Source organism: Astatotilapia calliptera, chromosome 17, assembly GCF_964374335.1.
Source record: "Astatotilapia calliptera chromosome 17, fAstCal68.1, whole genome shotgun sequence".
In the NCBI taxonomy this organism is placed as follows: domain Eukaryota; kingdom Metazoa; phylum Chordata; class Actinopteri; order Cichliformes; family Cichlidae; genus Astatotilapia; species Astatotilapia calliptera.
The window spans coordinates 28,632,659-28,649,056 of record NC_137438.1 but is presented as its reverse complement, the minus strand read 5'-3'; the positions used below and the strand labels follow the sequence as shown (position 1 = coordinate 28,649,056).

At 40.2% G+C, this 16,398-nt stretch overlaps 1 protein-coding gene across 2 annotated transcripts in view; it reads left to right on the top strand.

Moving 5' to 3' along the window:
- The window catches only part of pcloa (piccolo presynaptic cytomatrix protein a), a 64,221-nt gene that overhangs the window by 36,749 nt on the left and 11,074 nt on the right, over positions 1 to 16,398 (top strand). The window contains exons 6-18 of one of the 2 annotated variants that reach the window (XM_026146505.2): positions 68 to 1,596; positions 2,208 to 4,269; positions 5,756 to 5,803; positions 6,417 to 6,499; positions 6,694 to 6,769; positions 8,767 to 8,892; positions 10,765 to 10,873; positions 11,200 to 11,264; positions 11,717 to 11,901; positions 12,629 to 12,679; positions 12,842 to 12,972; positions 14,337 to 14,363; positions 15,419 to 15,512. In XM_026146505.2, coding sequence (XP_026002290.2) covers positions 68 to 1,596; positions 2,208 to 4,269; positions 5,756 to 5,803; positions 6,417 to 6,499; positions 6,694 to 6,769; positions 8,767 to 8,892; positions 10,765 to 10,873; positions 11,200 to 11,264; positions 11,717 to 11,901; positions 12,629 to 12,679; positions 12,842 to 12,972; positions 14,337 to 14,363; positions 15,419 to 15,512 — 4,586 coding nt within the window. The remainder of the gene's footprint in view (positions 1 to 67; positions 1,597 to 2,207; positions 4,270 to 5,755; positions 5,804 to 6,416; positions 6,500 to 6,693; positions 6,770 to 8,766; positions 8,893 to 10,764; positions 10,874 to 11,199; positions 11,265 to 11,716; positions 11,902 to 12,628; positions 12,680 to 12,841; positions 12,973 to 14,336; positions 14,364 to 15,418; positions 15,513 to 16,398) is intronic. The other variant, XM_080292191.1, reaches the window with a different exon arrangement.

Genomic DNA, 16,398 nt, shown 5'->3' with positions numbered 1-16,398 from the left:
TGGCTTGCTGCAACAATTAATAATTCTGTAATACTGGGACTGAAATGATATCTTTGACTTTTGACAGGTGAAGCTGTTGACTACTCCAAGAAAGGAACTTACGCTGGAATGACAATTCCTCCCTATTCTCAAGATAGAGTCACAAGTGCTGTTGGCACACTCTTTGGTACAAGCAGTGTTTTGAGATCATCAAATGGAGTGGTTTATTCCTCTGTTGCAGCCCCAGTCCCATCTACATATGCCATTACCACCCAGCCAGGGTCCATATTTAGTACAGCATACAACACCTTGTCAGGTATGCATACCAGCGACACCATGCCTTCTCTTTCCAACCTCCAGAACCTACCACTTACTCGATCCCACAGTTTTCTATCCACCATCTCTACTACTGCAGCAGAAGAACAAGCAGATGCTCCACTCAATCTAGAGATATCTAGAGGAGGCACTACTGCTGGTGATTCTGCAACTACTGCAGCAACTTCTTTATCTCTTGACACCTATACTGATGCATCTCTGGAGGCTATAGCTGCTTCACTGGAAGCGCTTTCTTCACCCATGGTTCCTGGAGACAGCCAGTATCAGGCAGAGCGCGAGAGACTAGAAATGGAAAAACTCAAGCAACAGCGCCTGGCTGAGGAATTAGAATGGGAACGGCAGGAAATTCAGCGGTTCCGAGAACACGAACAACTCATGGTGCAAAAGGAACTGGAGGAGCTGCAGGCCATGAAACAGCAGATACTTGCCCAGCAAGAAGAGGAAAGACAGGCTCACCTTATAATGCAGAAAGAAACTTACGCTCAGCAGCAGCAGCAGCTTGAGCAGATTCAGAGACTCCAAGAGCAGCTCCGTCTGCAACTGGAAGAGCAAAAGCTTCGTCAGATGTACCCAGGTGGGGACATACAAGAGGCAGTTGTCTTAGGACCTGATGGCACTGTACTGGCCCGAAAGATCACAGATAGTGGGTGCCAGACAGATGAAGAGGATGAAGCAGTCAGCAAAGCTTACACAGCAGGTAGAAAAAAGAGAACTGCTAAAAAGAGCGTTGACAGTTGTGTGCAGACTGATGATGAGGATCAAGATGAATGGGAGGCTCAGAACAGAAGCAGACAAAGCCGTCCACGTACTGCCAGAGGTGATAGGGGTGGGCAGTCTGAGATGTCTCTTCAAGCCCACACTGAGATTTCTATACAAACTGATACAGATGGGAACATTAGAATGGATACCAGAATGGAGCTTTCAGATTCTGAAAGGACCTCACCAAAGAAACGACCTACCCCCTTAGAAATAGGGCAGTCTGCTAACCTCAAAGCTGATTCTTCTACTCTTCAGGCCCCTCCTAAATCCCCCAAAGTGCTCTATTCCCCTGTATCCCCTTGTATCTCACCAAGCAAATCCCTTGAGTTTGTGTCTTATGATAAATCCCTTGGTGATACAAGCCCACAAAACCTAAGAGGAAGTCCTGATCCATCAAAAGCCTCTCCAGCAAGTCCCAGAGGACAGAAATCCATGCAGAGATCTATGTCTGATCCTAAGCCCATGAGTCCAACAGGAGAAGAAAGAGCAACATCTGGAACCCAGTATGGTGAAGGCTATACTGTAAGTACTACCATCGTAATTGACATAAATCCAGGAAGCAAAACCACAAGCCAAAAATATGAATTTATTTTAACTTTCAGATGGTGTGATCTGTGTTTAAACTTTTCTTTTGGTTGATTAAGTTTGACATTTCTGGAGAGTTATCTTCAGCTTAATCCCATTTCTAGGTAAAATATCATGGAGTATTGTAGTCAGTTTTCTGCCTGGGCAATTCACCACTGAGAATCTCATACATACATAAACAGTTGGAAATAAGCTGAGGTTGCAGGAAACACTAAGCTGTCAGAGATCCATCAAGGGTTTGTGAATAAATTATTTCTTGTGCAACAGTAGTGTGGAATATTTATGGGCAGAAATACATATGTTACTGTTACCTAGAAAAAAGATAATCAACAATTTGTCTTTCAATCACTCTACTACAATACATCCTTATAGAGGAAGACTATCAAACAACTTAAATTTATACAGTTTGCTCTGTTTTAATTACTCATAAAATGCAGCAGTTATCACTAATTAATTTATCTGAGTAACATATTGTTTATGAAGCTGAAGGCTCCTTAAACAATTATTTTGGGAACTAAACTACTTTTACAACACTTTTTTTCCTACAGGGCATAGGCTCAGGTGGTACACCAACAGGGACTCAAAAGAAGGTGAAGAGGACTCTCCCAAATCCTCCATCAGAGGATGAGTCAACAACCACTGGACAGACAGCATATAGCACTGGCTCAGCCCGTCGAAGAATGTGCCGTAATTCCAACATGGCACGCGCCAAGATCCTACAAGACATTGATCGAGAGCTAGATCTGGTGGAGCGCGAGTCTTCCAAGCTCCGCAAAAGACAAGCAGAATTAGATGAGGAGGAGAAAGAGATAGATGCAAAGCTAAGATACTTGGAGATGGGCATTAATCGTAGAAAGGACGCACTGCTTAAAGAAAGAGAGAAGAGGGAAAGGGCCTACTTGCAGAGTGTTGCAGAGGACAGAGACTACATGTCAGACAGTGAGGTTAGCAACATCCGAGAGACTAGAGGAGGTGGTGAGGATGAGGAGATTGAAAGTCATGGTCTTGAACGTCCCAGGACAGCTCCTCAGTCAGAATTGGATGACTTTGTCCCACCGCAAACCAAGCACGAGTATGGAAAATACTCTCAGTACCAATACGCTCAAAGTCAATTTCAGCAGTCTCTCTACCAGACACCTCAGTCCTACCAGTCTCATTCAATCTACTCCTCTGTCCCTTCGCTCACTACCTCCCAGCAGCAGAGTTACCACCAAATGCTTTTGTTGCAGCAGAAAGCTGCGAGACAAGCAGCCCTACTCTCAGAGCTCGATGCAACGAAATATGATGTCATTAGCCGTCAGCCTGATCCCACTTCATCAGCTTACCTTGGTGTTAAGTATGACAAATATGGGAATCATCTTGATCTCAGAGCCTTAGAAGTGGGAAGTATAGCAGGTAGCCCAATGTCAGCTGTCTCTGATTCCTACTACACAGATGTAGATCACCACACACCTCGGAGTTACATGCTGCTGGAAGATGCTGCAGAACTAGCTAAAGGCTCCACAGGTCTGTCCTCATCTTATAGTCTGGCTGAGAGGGAGCTGGCAAAGGCAGAGAAACTGCTTCGTAGGAGTGCTGCTGATCTGGGGTCTACTGACTATTTGGGATCCACGTCCAGACTTCATACCTTTGGAAAGACCCCTGACGAAGAGGATACCATGGAGGAACCCTATGAACTGAAACTTTTAAAGCAGCAGCTTAAGCAAGAGTTTAGGAGAAGTACAGGTGGGACTGAAAACTTAGAACAATTGACAGGTCTCTCACAGCACTACTATACACCAAGCTCTAGCATCTCTGGTTACTCTCAGAGACACTATCCAAAGTCAGAAAAGTATAGCATCAGTCGACTTACTCTTGAGAAGCAGGCAGCTAAACAACTCCCAGCATCTATGTTGTACCAAAAACATAAGACACCACTACTAGATCCTAAAATCTCCTCCAAGTATTCCTCTATTACAGACAGTAGAGGTTTAGAGACTGACTATACTAGCTATTTGGGGTCCACCAGTGCATCCCCAAGATCCAGCCGTCTCTTGCAAGATGAGATTACCTTTGGTCTTCGGAAGAATATTGCAGAGCAGCAAAAGTATTTAGGATCCACCCTGGGTGCTAACTTGGCTGGGTCACTTAACTTGAGTCAGAGCTTGGGTTTGGATTCTGCCTATCCTAGTGGTAGTCGTTCAAGACCATCCTCCAGGCCCACATCTTGCTATGGCCTGGACTTGTCTATCAAAAGAGACCCATCAAGCTCTTCACTCAGGCTGAAAGGAGATGGTGAAGCATCTGGAGACGGCCCAAATTATCAAACCCCATCTGGTCGCACCAAACCTACTAGCCTTCCCATTGTCCAAAGTGGGCGCGGCAGAATACCCATAGTGGCCCAGAATTCAGAAGAAGAGAGTCCACTGAGCCCTGTTGGGCAGCCTATGGGTATGGCCCGTGCATCAGCGGGACCTCTGCCTCCCATCTCAGCCGATTCAAGGGACCAATTTGGTTCTTGCCTTTCATTGCAAGACTCCCAGCAGCAGCAACATATCAGGGAAGAGCCAACAAGGGGTAGGAGTTATGTGCTGCTGGATGATCTTCAGGGCACCATGTCAGATAGCGAAGGTAAAAAACAGACTTGTTACACTGCCACTTCATTCCTAATTAGCGTTTCATCATTAACACTTTTTGGTTATGGTTTGTCTTGCATGAATTTATTACTAAAGTGGGTAAAATATAGCTTGTGTTTCTTCATTCAGACTCAGCATGTCTTTTGAGGTGTTTTTGTTTTTCCTTTGCATTCTGTTGAATGTGTCTTCTTATTCCTTTCTAGTGCAAGTACATTTAATATTGAGTTCCTTTGTGCATGCAAATCATTTGTAAACTTTTCTGTTTCCTATAGACTTGAATGTATCTTTATGTATACACTGTTTTCTATTTTCTGTTCTATTCTCATCCCAATTATTGTGTAACATCTTCCTATATGAGTTCACTGCACTGTACAGTCTGACATCCTGTTTCAGATACATGAAAGGCGTCCCCCAAGAAATACAACTTTAAAACTCAACATGATGTCACACGTAGCTGTTGAAATGCTTGAAGTATTTTAAATCCTTCTAATTAAGCATTTAGACGACAGTAGTATATTGATCCTTTAAAATAGATCACATAGAGAAAATGTTTTCACTGTAAATGATGCAATGAAAAAAGTGCCTTTGCCACTCAAAAAGTTAGAGTTCTGTCAGTTTCAGTCAATTTCTCTTAAGCATAATAGTGTCCTGTCTGCATTTTCATAGACAGTAATATACAAATATATATTTTTGGATTATTGATGTGCAATGTGAATACAGGATATTTACTTAGTTATTCCATGATTGCATTTAACTTTCTACTAGTACCCAGTAAGACTAAACTATAGGAAGATTTAAAATGTTTTTTTTGTTTTGTTTTGTTTCATTTTGTTTGAAATGCATGATATTTCTTTGCAATACTTCTGTGTTAATAAATATAAAACTTTTACATGCATGTCTTGTCTTAAATATCTGCTTTTGTGCACTGTGATACATGAGTGATTTTATGCTGCATGAAATGCATGCATGCCTCCTTCATGTAAGAAGATCACCGAAAATCTGATCATTTGATTAACTTCTGTTAAGCAAACATAGTTCATTATTTTTGGTGCAGCTTCTATAGCTGAAAGCAAATGAGCTGTCATACATATGAGGACAGTGTTTTTTTCCAAAACAGTGGTTCAAAAGCACTATTACAACAGGAAAGGGGAAAAAACATTATTGTTGCCAGCACTTGCTGTCGTGATAGCAGTGGTTCGCAATAAATCATGTGTTTCAAAAACGACTTCTATAAAGCAGCTCTAGAACTTCTAAACTTTAAGCTGAGGACAATGTATTACTAAAACAGGATGCAAAATGGGCTGTCATTAAGTGCAAACTACATTCATAGTAACATTTCCTATCTTTTTGTTTCATATGCTTAAAGATGCCATGTCTGAGTTGTCTTGAATGCAGTTTAATTATTTACCTATTGATTCATATGGATCCCAATATTTTATTCATACTTTATAATACATTAAACCCGTTTGCCTTGATTGCAGCCCTAAGTGATTCCCTGATGGCTTTGAACAGAGACGATGCAACCAATGGTAGAGTATTAGTTCAGTTCTCTACGCTAATATATTAACTTGCACCACAAATAAAATGCATATCAACAAAATGGTGTCTAAATGTTGGGGAGGTTTAAGACATTTCAAATTTGGTAATACAAACAATACTTATATTGGAAATTTAAAACAAATTTAAATGATTTTACATTTTTTACAGTTTTCATAAGATTCATCACACACTTGTTGGGGAGGAGACTCATTCACCTTCCTAACAACTGGAGAAAAATTATAGAAATATACCCAACATTTACATCTATCGACAAGTATGGCAAGATAGATTTAGTTTATGCTACTGTGTTGTACTAATAGTGCTTTAATCGTTCTCAATCTGCCTTATTTTCTGTGCATACATATGGAATTGTTTTGGTTTTTGGCATCATTTTCCTACTTTGCAAAAAGTGTAACAGATTAAACTTCTGTTTGGCTCATATTTTTTCCTCATATTTTTTGCAACCTAACAACTAATATGTAGACGTTTTTTCAATGGCATGTAATCACCTTTAAATGACCTGATAACCATCCTCTGTAAGTGGATGGAAAAGTCCAGATTCTCAGATTGGTTTTGAAGCTGTGCTTGTTTTTATCCCTGAAGCCTACCACCTTAGACGGGAAGAGACAGATTGGTTTGACAAACCGAGAGATGGGTGGTCGGAGAACGGACAGGAGAAGAGACAGGTGAAAGAGGAAAAAACACATACACTGTAGTAAAGTTCTCAAAGTGTCATCTATGAAACACCAAGCTGCATGCATTCACATGGAATCATCTTGATATATATAAATATATATATAAATATGTTGCATGAATGGTGTATGGTTTTTGTATAGTAGCACAAGGCACTTAACGTCTTACCATTGTGTATGGGCCATAGGGAAAAGGTCCATACTACCCCTTCCCTCACCTCAGGGTCAAACTGCAGAGGGATCCTAAAGACCGCAGTGTCTCAGGTAAAGTAACACAGTTTACAGGAGCATCATGTTAATGGTAGAGTGACTGACTATACAGTCAGAAAGGCATGTATGTTCATGTGTTATTGACTGTTGTACAGTCAGTTAGGACTGCATCAAATATAATTAGGAATAAGAATGTTATAAAATAAACGAAATAAAAATATTTACAAAGGATAGACAACAAAATATGCATAACAAAATATAGACATTAATCTAGATCTTTTTGGGTTTACAGAGCATGACTAGTTAGCTTAATGCATATTACTTAATATTCAAGCCAAATCTCAGCAAACTAGCAGGTCACTTTGCTAGCCTATATGTTGCATCACACAACTCTTCCAGGCTCAAAGCAGCCCAGCATTTCATTTCCTGGCTTCCTTTTCGATTTGGCTCTCCTCCATGCTCATCAGTCATTGTCATGCTCAAAATGGCGTATCCCTCACACTCAGGATTATCTTATGCAATTAACAAGCAGCCCAGAAAGGAAGCGTTTTGTTTACTAGCGCCCAGTGCTGAACTGAGTCATTTTGCTGCAATGTTTTTGTTCTGGCTTCAATAACCATAAAAAATGGTTTCATGGTTCAGAATTAGTAAGGTTTCTGTTTTTGCGTAATTGAAAGCCTCTTTATGTAGGCTGAGAAAATCAATACAAGGGTAGTGGTTTAATCTAGTTAACAGTGTACTGTGTGTAGACAGTGTGCTGCCTACATATGACCTAAACTGCTGCTGGACACAGAAAATCTGCAAACAAAATGATGCACACATTTCTTTAAGACTGTGATTTAAATTAACATATCAATTTAAGCTATTAAGCTTTACCTGGAGTTTAGCTGGGTTTTCTCATCAGTTTTGGATTAAGCATCTAGTGATTTAAGTTTCAGAGACTGCATCAAAGTGTATATATTTCAGTCAAAAGTTTACAGCTAGCCAAAACCAGCAAGTATGCTATAATGAGCTTTAGCTTTAGCTATGGCTAGTTCTGGCTAGCTCCCTAGCTCCCACGATATCTAAACCCATAACTTTTAGCTACATTTTACCTGCTTATCTCTGAAAAATTATTGTATTTTTAGTAAATAACTTACATGTTTAATTTGATACAAAATATCAAATTACAGGCTTAATTCTATTTTGACCATAGATAGTATAAAAGATGGCCACAGCTACGTCACCTCTTGGTTTGTGAAGTCTCCTTAGGAGCCTCAAGATGAGGATTTTCACCATGTTGGTCTCAAAACTTAGAGGTTTTGAGAAAGGGGCACGTCTGGCTGTGAAACTGCATGCTCATTGGGCGTTGACTCGTGAATCACAAGTAGTTAGCCAATGAGCTTATTTCTAATAATCCTCAGTTCTGGACCATGGTATGACAAGGGTTTAGAAAATGGACCTAATGCTTTATTAAATATGGTCTAAAACAGCGATCCCCAACTTTTTTGCACCACGGACCGGTTTGTGCCCGACAATATTTTCATGGACCGGCCTTTAAGGTGTCGCGGATAAATACAACAAAATAAAGACCCAGGAAAACCGAGTTAACGAAAAAAAAACCCGATAACAAAATAACACTAAAAACTGATAAAAACCCTGAAAATCATACATTTCACACCCGAATCTCACTCTCACGGCCCGGTACCAAATGACTCACGTACCGGTCCGTGGCCCGGGGGTTGGGGACCGCTGGTCTAAAACAAGTGACTGAGACTCAAAACTGACTCAAACTCAAAAGCACTTTTCCCTTTTTTGAAACCATAGGCATTGCCCCCTTGTGGCCATTAAAAAGAATTCAGGTCATGTCTTTTATACAGTCTTTATTTTGTCTGACTCTGTAGTCAGTGTATTTGGCTTTCTACATAATAGTCACACTTTTATGTTATTTGACGAGGTTTTTTTTGTGTACAGTCATACAAAAGAAATCATATATTGAATTATAAATGTTGTAGACTGTGGGCTACTTCTACCATAAACACTCACCAGTCTTTCTTTTGGGGCATTAACAGGAAATGGTCTGGGTATCCGAGTGGTCGGAGGAAAAGAGGTCCCTGGTAGTAATGGAGACATTGGAGCATATGTTGCCAAAGTGTTACCTGGTGGAGCGGCAGAACAAACAGGAAAGATTCTTGAAGGTAAGCTCTTTCATCTAATTAAATCTCTTATTGTGAAAATTAAGTAGAGTAAATGGAGTGTAACTACAATGTGACTGATAACTCACTAGTCTTCTGCCATACAGTTAAGGGGTGCCATAAGGTATTGTGCGATACAAAATTAAGATACAAAATGTTTCAGTCTTCTCATATAAAATTCAACAAGCATGCCAAACAAACCTTTTCTTCACGCGTGTAATTTGGGTGTATTTACATCTTTGGTCGTTCGCAGCTGACAGACTGAAAGAATCGAACATGTAGTTGGAGTGAGAGAAACAGGGAGATTACAAAAATAGGTCTTCATTTGAATTTAGTTTTATCACCTGCAGGCGACGGGCCATGACTCACATTTGGTCATGAGAGATGAGAACCAAAAACAAGAAGCTTATGGGTGTTGAGTGTTTAAACCAGCAGTTATATTTGTATCATTTTATTATCATTTTTCACCTTTTGACTAATTGGAATGGAGATAGAACCTAATGGCTGTGTCATGATAGCAGAGTTATTTTCTTAACAAATCTATTGTATTATTTGATGACTGTTCTAAAATACCAATCATTATATTATAGTTCTTAACCCACAGATATGGCCTTTTTTTTTAACAATAAATTGCTTGTTTTGTGTGTAACAGGAACACATTATATTGATTTTTACATAGGGGAGTATGAGATCAGTGAACCCCTAGTCATACTCACATGAAGGGTGTCACACAATCAGTAAAGCTTGAGGTTGGACAGTTTAGACGTGTATAATCCATCTGCCTGTACTCTGAGGATGTGTTTATGTGCACTTGAGCATGACCACTTGCTGCTCTTGTTTACCTCTCCTCCTGTTTCCTTTTTATTGTAGTACATGGCTGCTTTACTTTGCTTTAACGCTCTCCACTTTTTTGTAAGCACGCTATAAAGGGTTCCAGAGAGAACAGTGCCATGAAAAGATAGAAATATGATACTGAAAGTTGTTCTTTAAGTCAAAGGCCAGAGGATTCAACAACATCCTACAGAGCAATTGTGTCATGCATTTTATTCTAACACAGAGAAAAAACTAAAACTGTTAGCGGCTGCTGTAGTCCAAGAGTCAAGGTACATCTGTGGTGCCATTAGCCAGACACCTCAACCATAATAACACCCGTAACCCTGTCATCAACACCGAGCAGAATGGCTGCAAATTACTTCGGTTCTGCCAGTGGGAACACGATGCCTCACTCTGTCTGGTGCGAATATGGAGAAACGTTGTCAGATTCAACAGGGGTAGAGGCTCTGTGTCTCAGAAGGAGTGTGTGTGTATGAATGGGTGCTTGTTTGATCGCTGGAATTCAGCCTCCAAAAGCTACTATATACAGTTCAAGGGTGTTGATGAATAATACCAGTGTGGGAATACAGTGTACTCTAGCTTTCCTGTCACATATGCACGCAGCTCGAGAGTACCGTCGAAAACAGAGGACCTTCCTGATGAGCTGTTTCAATCCGTGTAAGTCCTGCCAGCGTGCAGGGTGTGTTTTGGAGCATGCGGTGGGTTTGCTGTGCTGAGTGGAATATCACTGCGCTATTTTATATATAGAAATGATCAGCCTGTCCTGGGAAACATCTGTCACTGCTAAAGCAGGTTGGAGAAAAGTGTATTTGATTGTAAATGATATATTTTTAAGATTAAAGAGACCCTTTTACTCTGCTTGCTCTTAACTAATAACTAATGACTAAAACGAATGGACTGATTTTTTTAATCATTTGATTGTTTTATGAGATAGGTTTTGATTCCTTTTTTTATTTAGAGGGATGTGTCTGTACAGCACTGGATGTGGGAAAATACAGGATCAATATTGATTGCTCTTCTGGGTGTGCAAATCGTATATAGGAATGCAGGTCCTGGAGTGGAATGGTGTTCTTTTGACGGGGAAAACCTATGAAGAGGTACAAGGGCTCGTTGGACAGCCGTGTAATGAGGCAGAAGTGTGTGTCAGACTGTGAGTATAACCTGTGTCACTTGCAATCTTTCTCTTGTGCACTCTGTTCAACCCGCCATAATGTCATTCTTGTCTTTTCTTTTCTTTATATTTAAGATGGATCATTTTAACCTCTTCATGACTTTAATGTCTAATATTTAAAAGCTAGTCTTAATCACTAGCTTTGCTGTCCTGTTTTTTAATTAACTATTGTCACATCATTTTTTTCTCCATTTCTGTGATGTTTTTGTGGCTTTTCTGGTACCTTTTTTTTGTCTTTTTTCCTTGTCATTTAATTCCTTTAGTTTCACTTTTCAGAAATGTATGAAATGTAATTTTTCCAACAGGGATCTCAACATGTTGGCAGAGTCTGAGGGTTCCCAGCACCTAGATTTCCAGGAGCACAGCAAAGGTAAGTTGTTACCTAATTATTTTTATTATAATTTCAACTGGAACTGATTCCACTGATTCCTCCTCACTCCTGTTCCTCTGTCCTCAATTTTTCCCTATTAACTTTTGTCTCTTGTTATTTTCAGATGCTCTTCTCATATTCTTCTTCTTTTTATCTTCAGCTCTCTTTTTTCTCTCAAGTTGAGCCATGTTTTTTTTTTCTGTGGCCTAGTTCCTCAGTCTGTTACACAGAACAGTTCTGGAAACATGCGATTGTTTTCACAGAGCTGTCTCTATTGTGGCACTTTAATATTTACTTTTCTTTTCCATTGAATTTGACTTGGAAGTGAATTGGGTTAAGAGCCATAGTGATGATTCATTTGGTCCCTAGACAGATCATTGTCAAGATCCTTTGGTTTGTTATGTGCAGCGATGATGATCTGTACTCATAGTTAACTCATGTTAACTTTCTAGGTGACAGACCTCCCAGATCTCCAGGTGTTGATCCCAAGCAGCTAGCGGCCGAGCTGCAGAAAGTGTCACAGCAGCAGGCTCCACTGTCCACCTCCTCCTCCAGCCTGCCTGCCACCACTTCAGCAACCTCCAGCCCCGGTCAGCCAGGATCCCCCTCAGTCAGCAAGAAACGTCACAGCAGCAAGGCGAGTTTAGAGGCACGCTATCAATCACATTCTTTACGTTTTAGGCAGCCAAGCAAACATGTCAACCCCAGCCACAATCCACAGATACCATAGAACATGCTATTCACACAGGCTTTTTTAGCTTACCCACAGTTGCTGCAAAGCTGCAAGCTGCTTTGCAACCAACCTTCGCCCCAGCTCCTCCTTTTCTCCTTTGCTGTTTCTGACTCTGTGTCACAACCTTTGATATTGATGCTTGCTCTACTCATGTAAATCCATGGAGATGGAAGTACATGGTCTTCTTTTGACTATAGCAGTCCTGGCTGCACTGTAAGCACCATTAAGATTGCAATATTGAGTTTCTGGGAAAGTTTATTTTGAAGCTATGCCTCTGTCTGCAGAGAGTTTCTGAAGAGCTCTTCTAAACTTTGTTTTAACGTTTGCTAGTAGTTGTCTTTGATTTCATAAGAGATATATCTACCTCTAACTCAATATGAATTTAAGATGTGTATAATATAATTATTTATTAGTTAAAATTAGGTAACAGTATATGTCTTTTTTAAAGGATGTCAATTATCTGAAGGGATCCCTGAAACAGATGCACAGATTCTATGATTTGGAGACTTCACAGTTTAGCCTAAAGTGCAGCATAAAGTACTGTACACCACCTTATAATCAGCTACCAGTACACACAAAAGTTCCACCTACACTTTTGTCTGTTTCACCATGTTGTTTTCATCTTTTACAGATTGCAGAGGGAACAAAGAGCCAACCCCACCCTGTATCTGGAGAGATACAGGTTTGTGACACAAAACTATTACTGTAAATCTGTAATCTGTGTAGATTTAATTCTAAGAGTATAGAATCTGAGTAGATGGATGTTATTTTTGCTAAAATTAGATAGATGCAAGACTAAAATGCAGCCGAATCTATTGTAATTCAGTTGTGTTTCTTTTTGCAGCTTCAAATCCACTATGACAAGCAGCTTGGCAACTTGATAGTTCACGTCCTGCAGGCCAGAAACCTTGCCCCGCGGGATAACAATGGCTACTCCGATCCATTCGTTAAAGTGTATCTCCTGCCAGGGAGAGGGTGAGTTAGTAGTGTTTAGACTGAAAGCACATGTTAAGGATTTCAGAGCTAGAACAAGTAATTAAGTATACAGATTTTCAGAAGCAGTAGCAGCATTCTAGCTAAGATCTTTTTTCCCATCTAGGCTACACAGACAGCCAGTCTGTTAAGCAGTAACTTAGTTTCCATTCATTTTAAAATCGATGTACAATTGATTTTGGCTTATCATGACATCATTCAATGTGCAACACATGGATGTTTCTGATATGAACTCCATAACGCCTATGTGCTACTATGCATAAGGTCGTCTTTTATTTTGACATAGTATAAGTCCAAAACTCAGCAGCCCATTTCTTTTGCTCCCGAATGGCATAAACATTATGTAAATATAATGAGGCACTTGAGTTGCCCCTGTTGATGTGTGTTCCACTGTAGGTGTGAGTGCAGTCAAAATCAATAGCTCTCATATTTACTTGCAATACAATCCAGACTCCTGCTTAAGTCTACTGCTCCCTTTCCCGCTGTGATTGCACTGTAATGCAATTGACTCTCCCACCTTCTCTTCGGCATGAGATGAGGTCCCTCGAGAGAGTGTTTTTTGTTTTTTTCCAGGGATCATTTCAGATAAAAGTAATAATATACTGTATAGCTGTGGGGTTTTTAGCTGCCACTCTCACACGCCTTCGGGTTGACTCATGCACCGATGCCACTGTGAGTTATGAACGGGTTTGGGGCTATGCTAAAGAAACTGAGAGAATGGCAGCCACAAGCCCTACGGCCACTTTAAAGTGGTTATGGAAACATGCACACTTAAAGGCATGTGTGCACATACTCGTGTATACCCTGTGTGTGTATACATGGAATCTCACAGCTATCAATGCCAGCTGCAATCCATAGAGAGGCTTTTCAGTTGCATCGCAGGTCTTCTGGCAACTACGTGGGACAGCGTCTCAATACTGAGAAGCCAGAAAAAAAACAGTGGGTTTTATTTTGTTTTACGTAAAACAAATGTTGAGCCTTCAGCTCTTGCAGCAGAAACTTTAAGAAATAAATCAGACTGCGCGATCTGGCTCATGAGTGACAGATCTCCACTCCGGTTGCCACAAGATCTGTCACGTGACCTGGGAGTCCTCTCAGCACACATACATGCAGTCATGTACACACTATAGCAAAATTTCTATCCACCACTGCAGCAGACCGCAGCTTCCTGTTCATGCCCCTTTCTAAAAGGCACACTTGACAAATCACACGCTAAACCTAAGCTAAGTGTAGACTCAATCTCCCCTCACAGTCCACAGACACTTTTTGACCCGCCCCCCACCCTCCCTCTGACTATTGTTTCTGTATGTTGTTCTCTATATTTAATGCATGCTGGACCCCCTCAGTCAGGTCATGGTTGTCCAGAATGCCAGGTATGTGACTTGCCCACTTTGGCACTTTGGTTCTGTTTTGGTTGATAATTAGTTGTCACTTTGGTTAAGGCAAAAAAAGAGCAAGGTCAATTTCTCTCTGGAAGTTTATTGATAAAAGTCACTTAGTTCAGTCCTACTAACTCCCTTCAACCTGAATATATTTCCCTTAGTATCCATTATTCCATGATACTCTCTTTGGATGCCCCAGATATTATTATTTTACCATCTGTTTTCCTTACTACATATAAACTAGTAGTCCCCTGTGTTGTTTTCAGAGTTAACTGTTGTCTTTTTCTGGTAGATGGTCTGTTTTTCCTTTCTAACCATCGTAATTTGAAACCCTAACATCGGCCCCAATACCCTAGATTTTGACCCTGTTTTGTTATTAAAATCCCTCAGTAATATCCTACATTGTGCCCTGACATCATAATGTACCCTCAGTGCCCTGCATCCACATCCAGTGTACACTATTATTTTGCCCTACGGCCAATTCATACCATTGTTGTCCAGTATAGAGTAGATTGTCCCTGTCTTTTCCAACCTAACTCTTCCAAACTTACTCATATGCTACAGTCTGAACTCAAACCCTACACACTGCAAAAATATCCATGTCAACAAGTCATTTATTGATGCCCAGCATAACGTTTTCATGTGAAATATCTTAACTCAGAATAGGTAAAAAAAAAACATTTGGTATACGGTCATTACATTTGTTTTTGTCATTGGGACTATTGGTGCTTTTCTTCTTACTGGAGACCTGAAACATTTGTTCTTTCAATGCATAAAAATTCTGTGAAACTAAATGACTTGATGGGCATTGAAATGGACTTTTTTGCAGCACACCCTGACATCATACCCTGCTATCCATGCACATAGGCCCATACATTGTTACCATCCAAACAATGTGCATCACATTCATTCTTTTCCCTCTACTGTGACATTGTGCCCTACTCCAGTATCTTCTGCTCCCTGCAATGCGTAGGTTCACTGACACGCATGTTATTTGCATACATGTCGTTGACCAAGTGTGTGTTGCTGTGATGTGTTCCCCCCAGTGCTGAAAACAAGAGGAAGACCAAACACGCAGGCAAGACTATCAACCCTGAGTGGAACCAAACTGTCATCTATAAGAACATCCACCTGGAACAGGTACTGTGTGGTCAGAGACACTTGATTACACTAAAACAGTTTGAGCCTAGTTTGAGCCACTGAGCTGGGCCTCACTGTACTGTGGTGTTGGTGCTTTTTGGAGAATTATTAATTTAATTATCTGACAAATACAGTAATATGACTCACTTTGTGTAATTGGGATTAATCATACCAACAATGTTTCCAAAACTTTTGTCTCCCAGCTTTGATTCTGTGTCTTTGCAGTGCACATATACAGTATCTGTACCATTTTTTTTAACTGTATGCAACCTGCTAACCAAGCTTGCTAACATTAGCTGATAACTTTGCTCTTTACTCTCACATCCAGATATAATTAGAAAGAAAATACAATCAACATATATTGCTTCCTTACATGCTGCTCTTTATACTCTAAATGGTTGGGTGGCGGTGCCTCTTTTATATACAGTCTATTATTCACGCATGGTATTGATATTACTGTCTTAATGCTAATATTTTGCTTTGTTTAAATGTTTTAGGGTTTTTTCTAAGCAAACACAATTGCATCAGCATGATAACATCATAAGCTGGAGGTGTCTTCATCATGAGCTTGTTAGCATGCCCTGCCAAAGTACAGAGTAACAAAACCACTAGTATAGCTATAGACTCAAGCAACATGTGAACCGACACTATGAGCTCAGACACTCAAAAATGTTATTGTTATCTTACGCTGTTTTTTTTTAATGGCATTTTTCTATAACTCTGTAATAGTTCATATATGAATGGACAAATAAGAAAGCCCTCAACTGATTAATTTCCAGATTGAAAATAACAAAAAACTGCAGCACAATATATTGCTTTTTTTTTTACTGCTTCTGTGCCAACCTGTCATCGTTGCCACTGGTTTTCAGCGGAGCAGATGGATGTA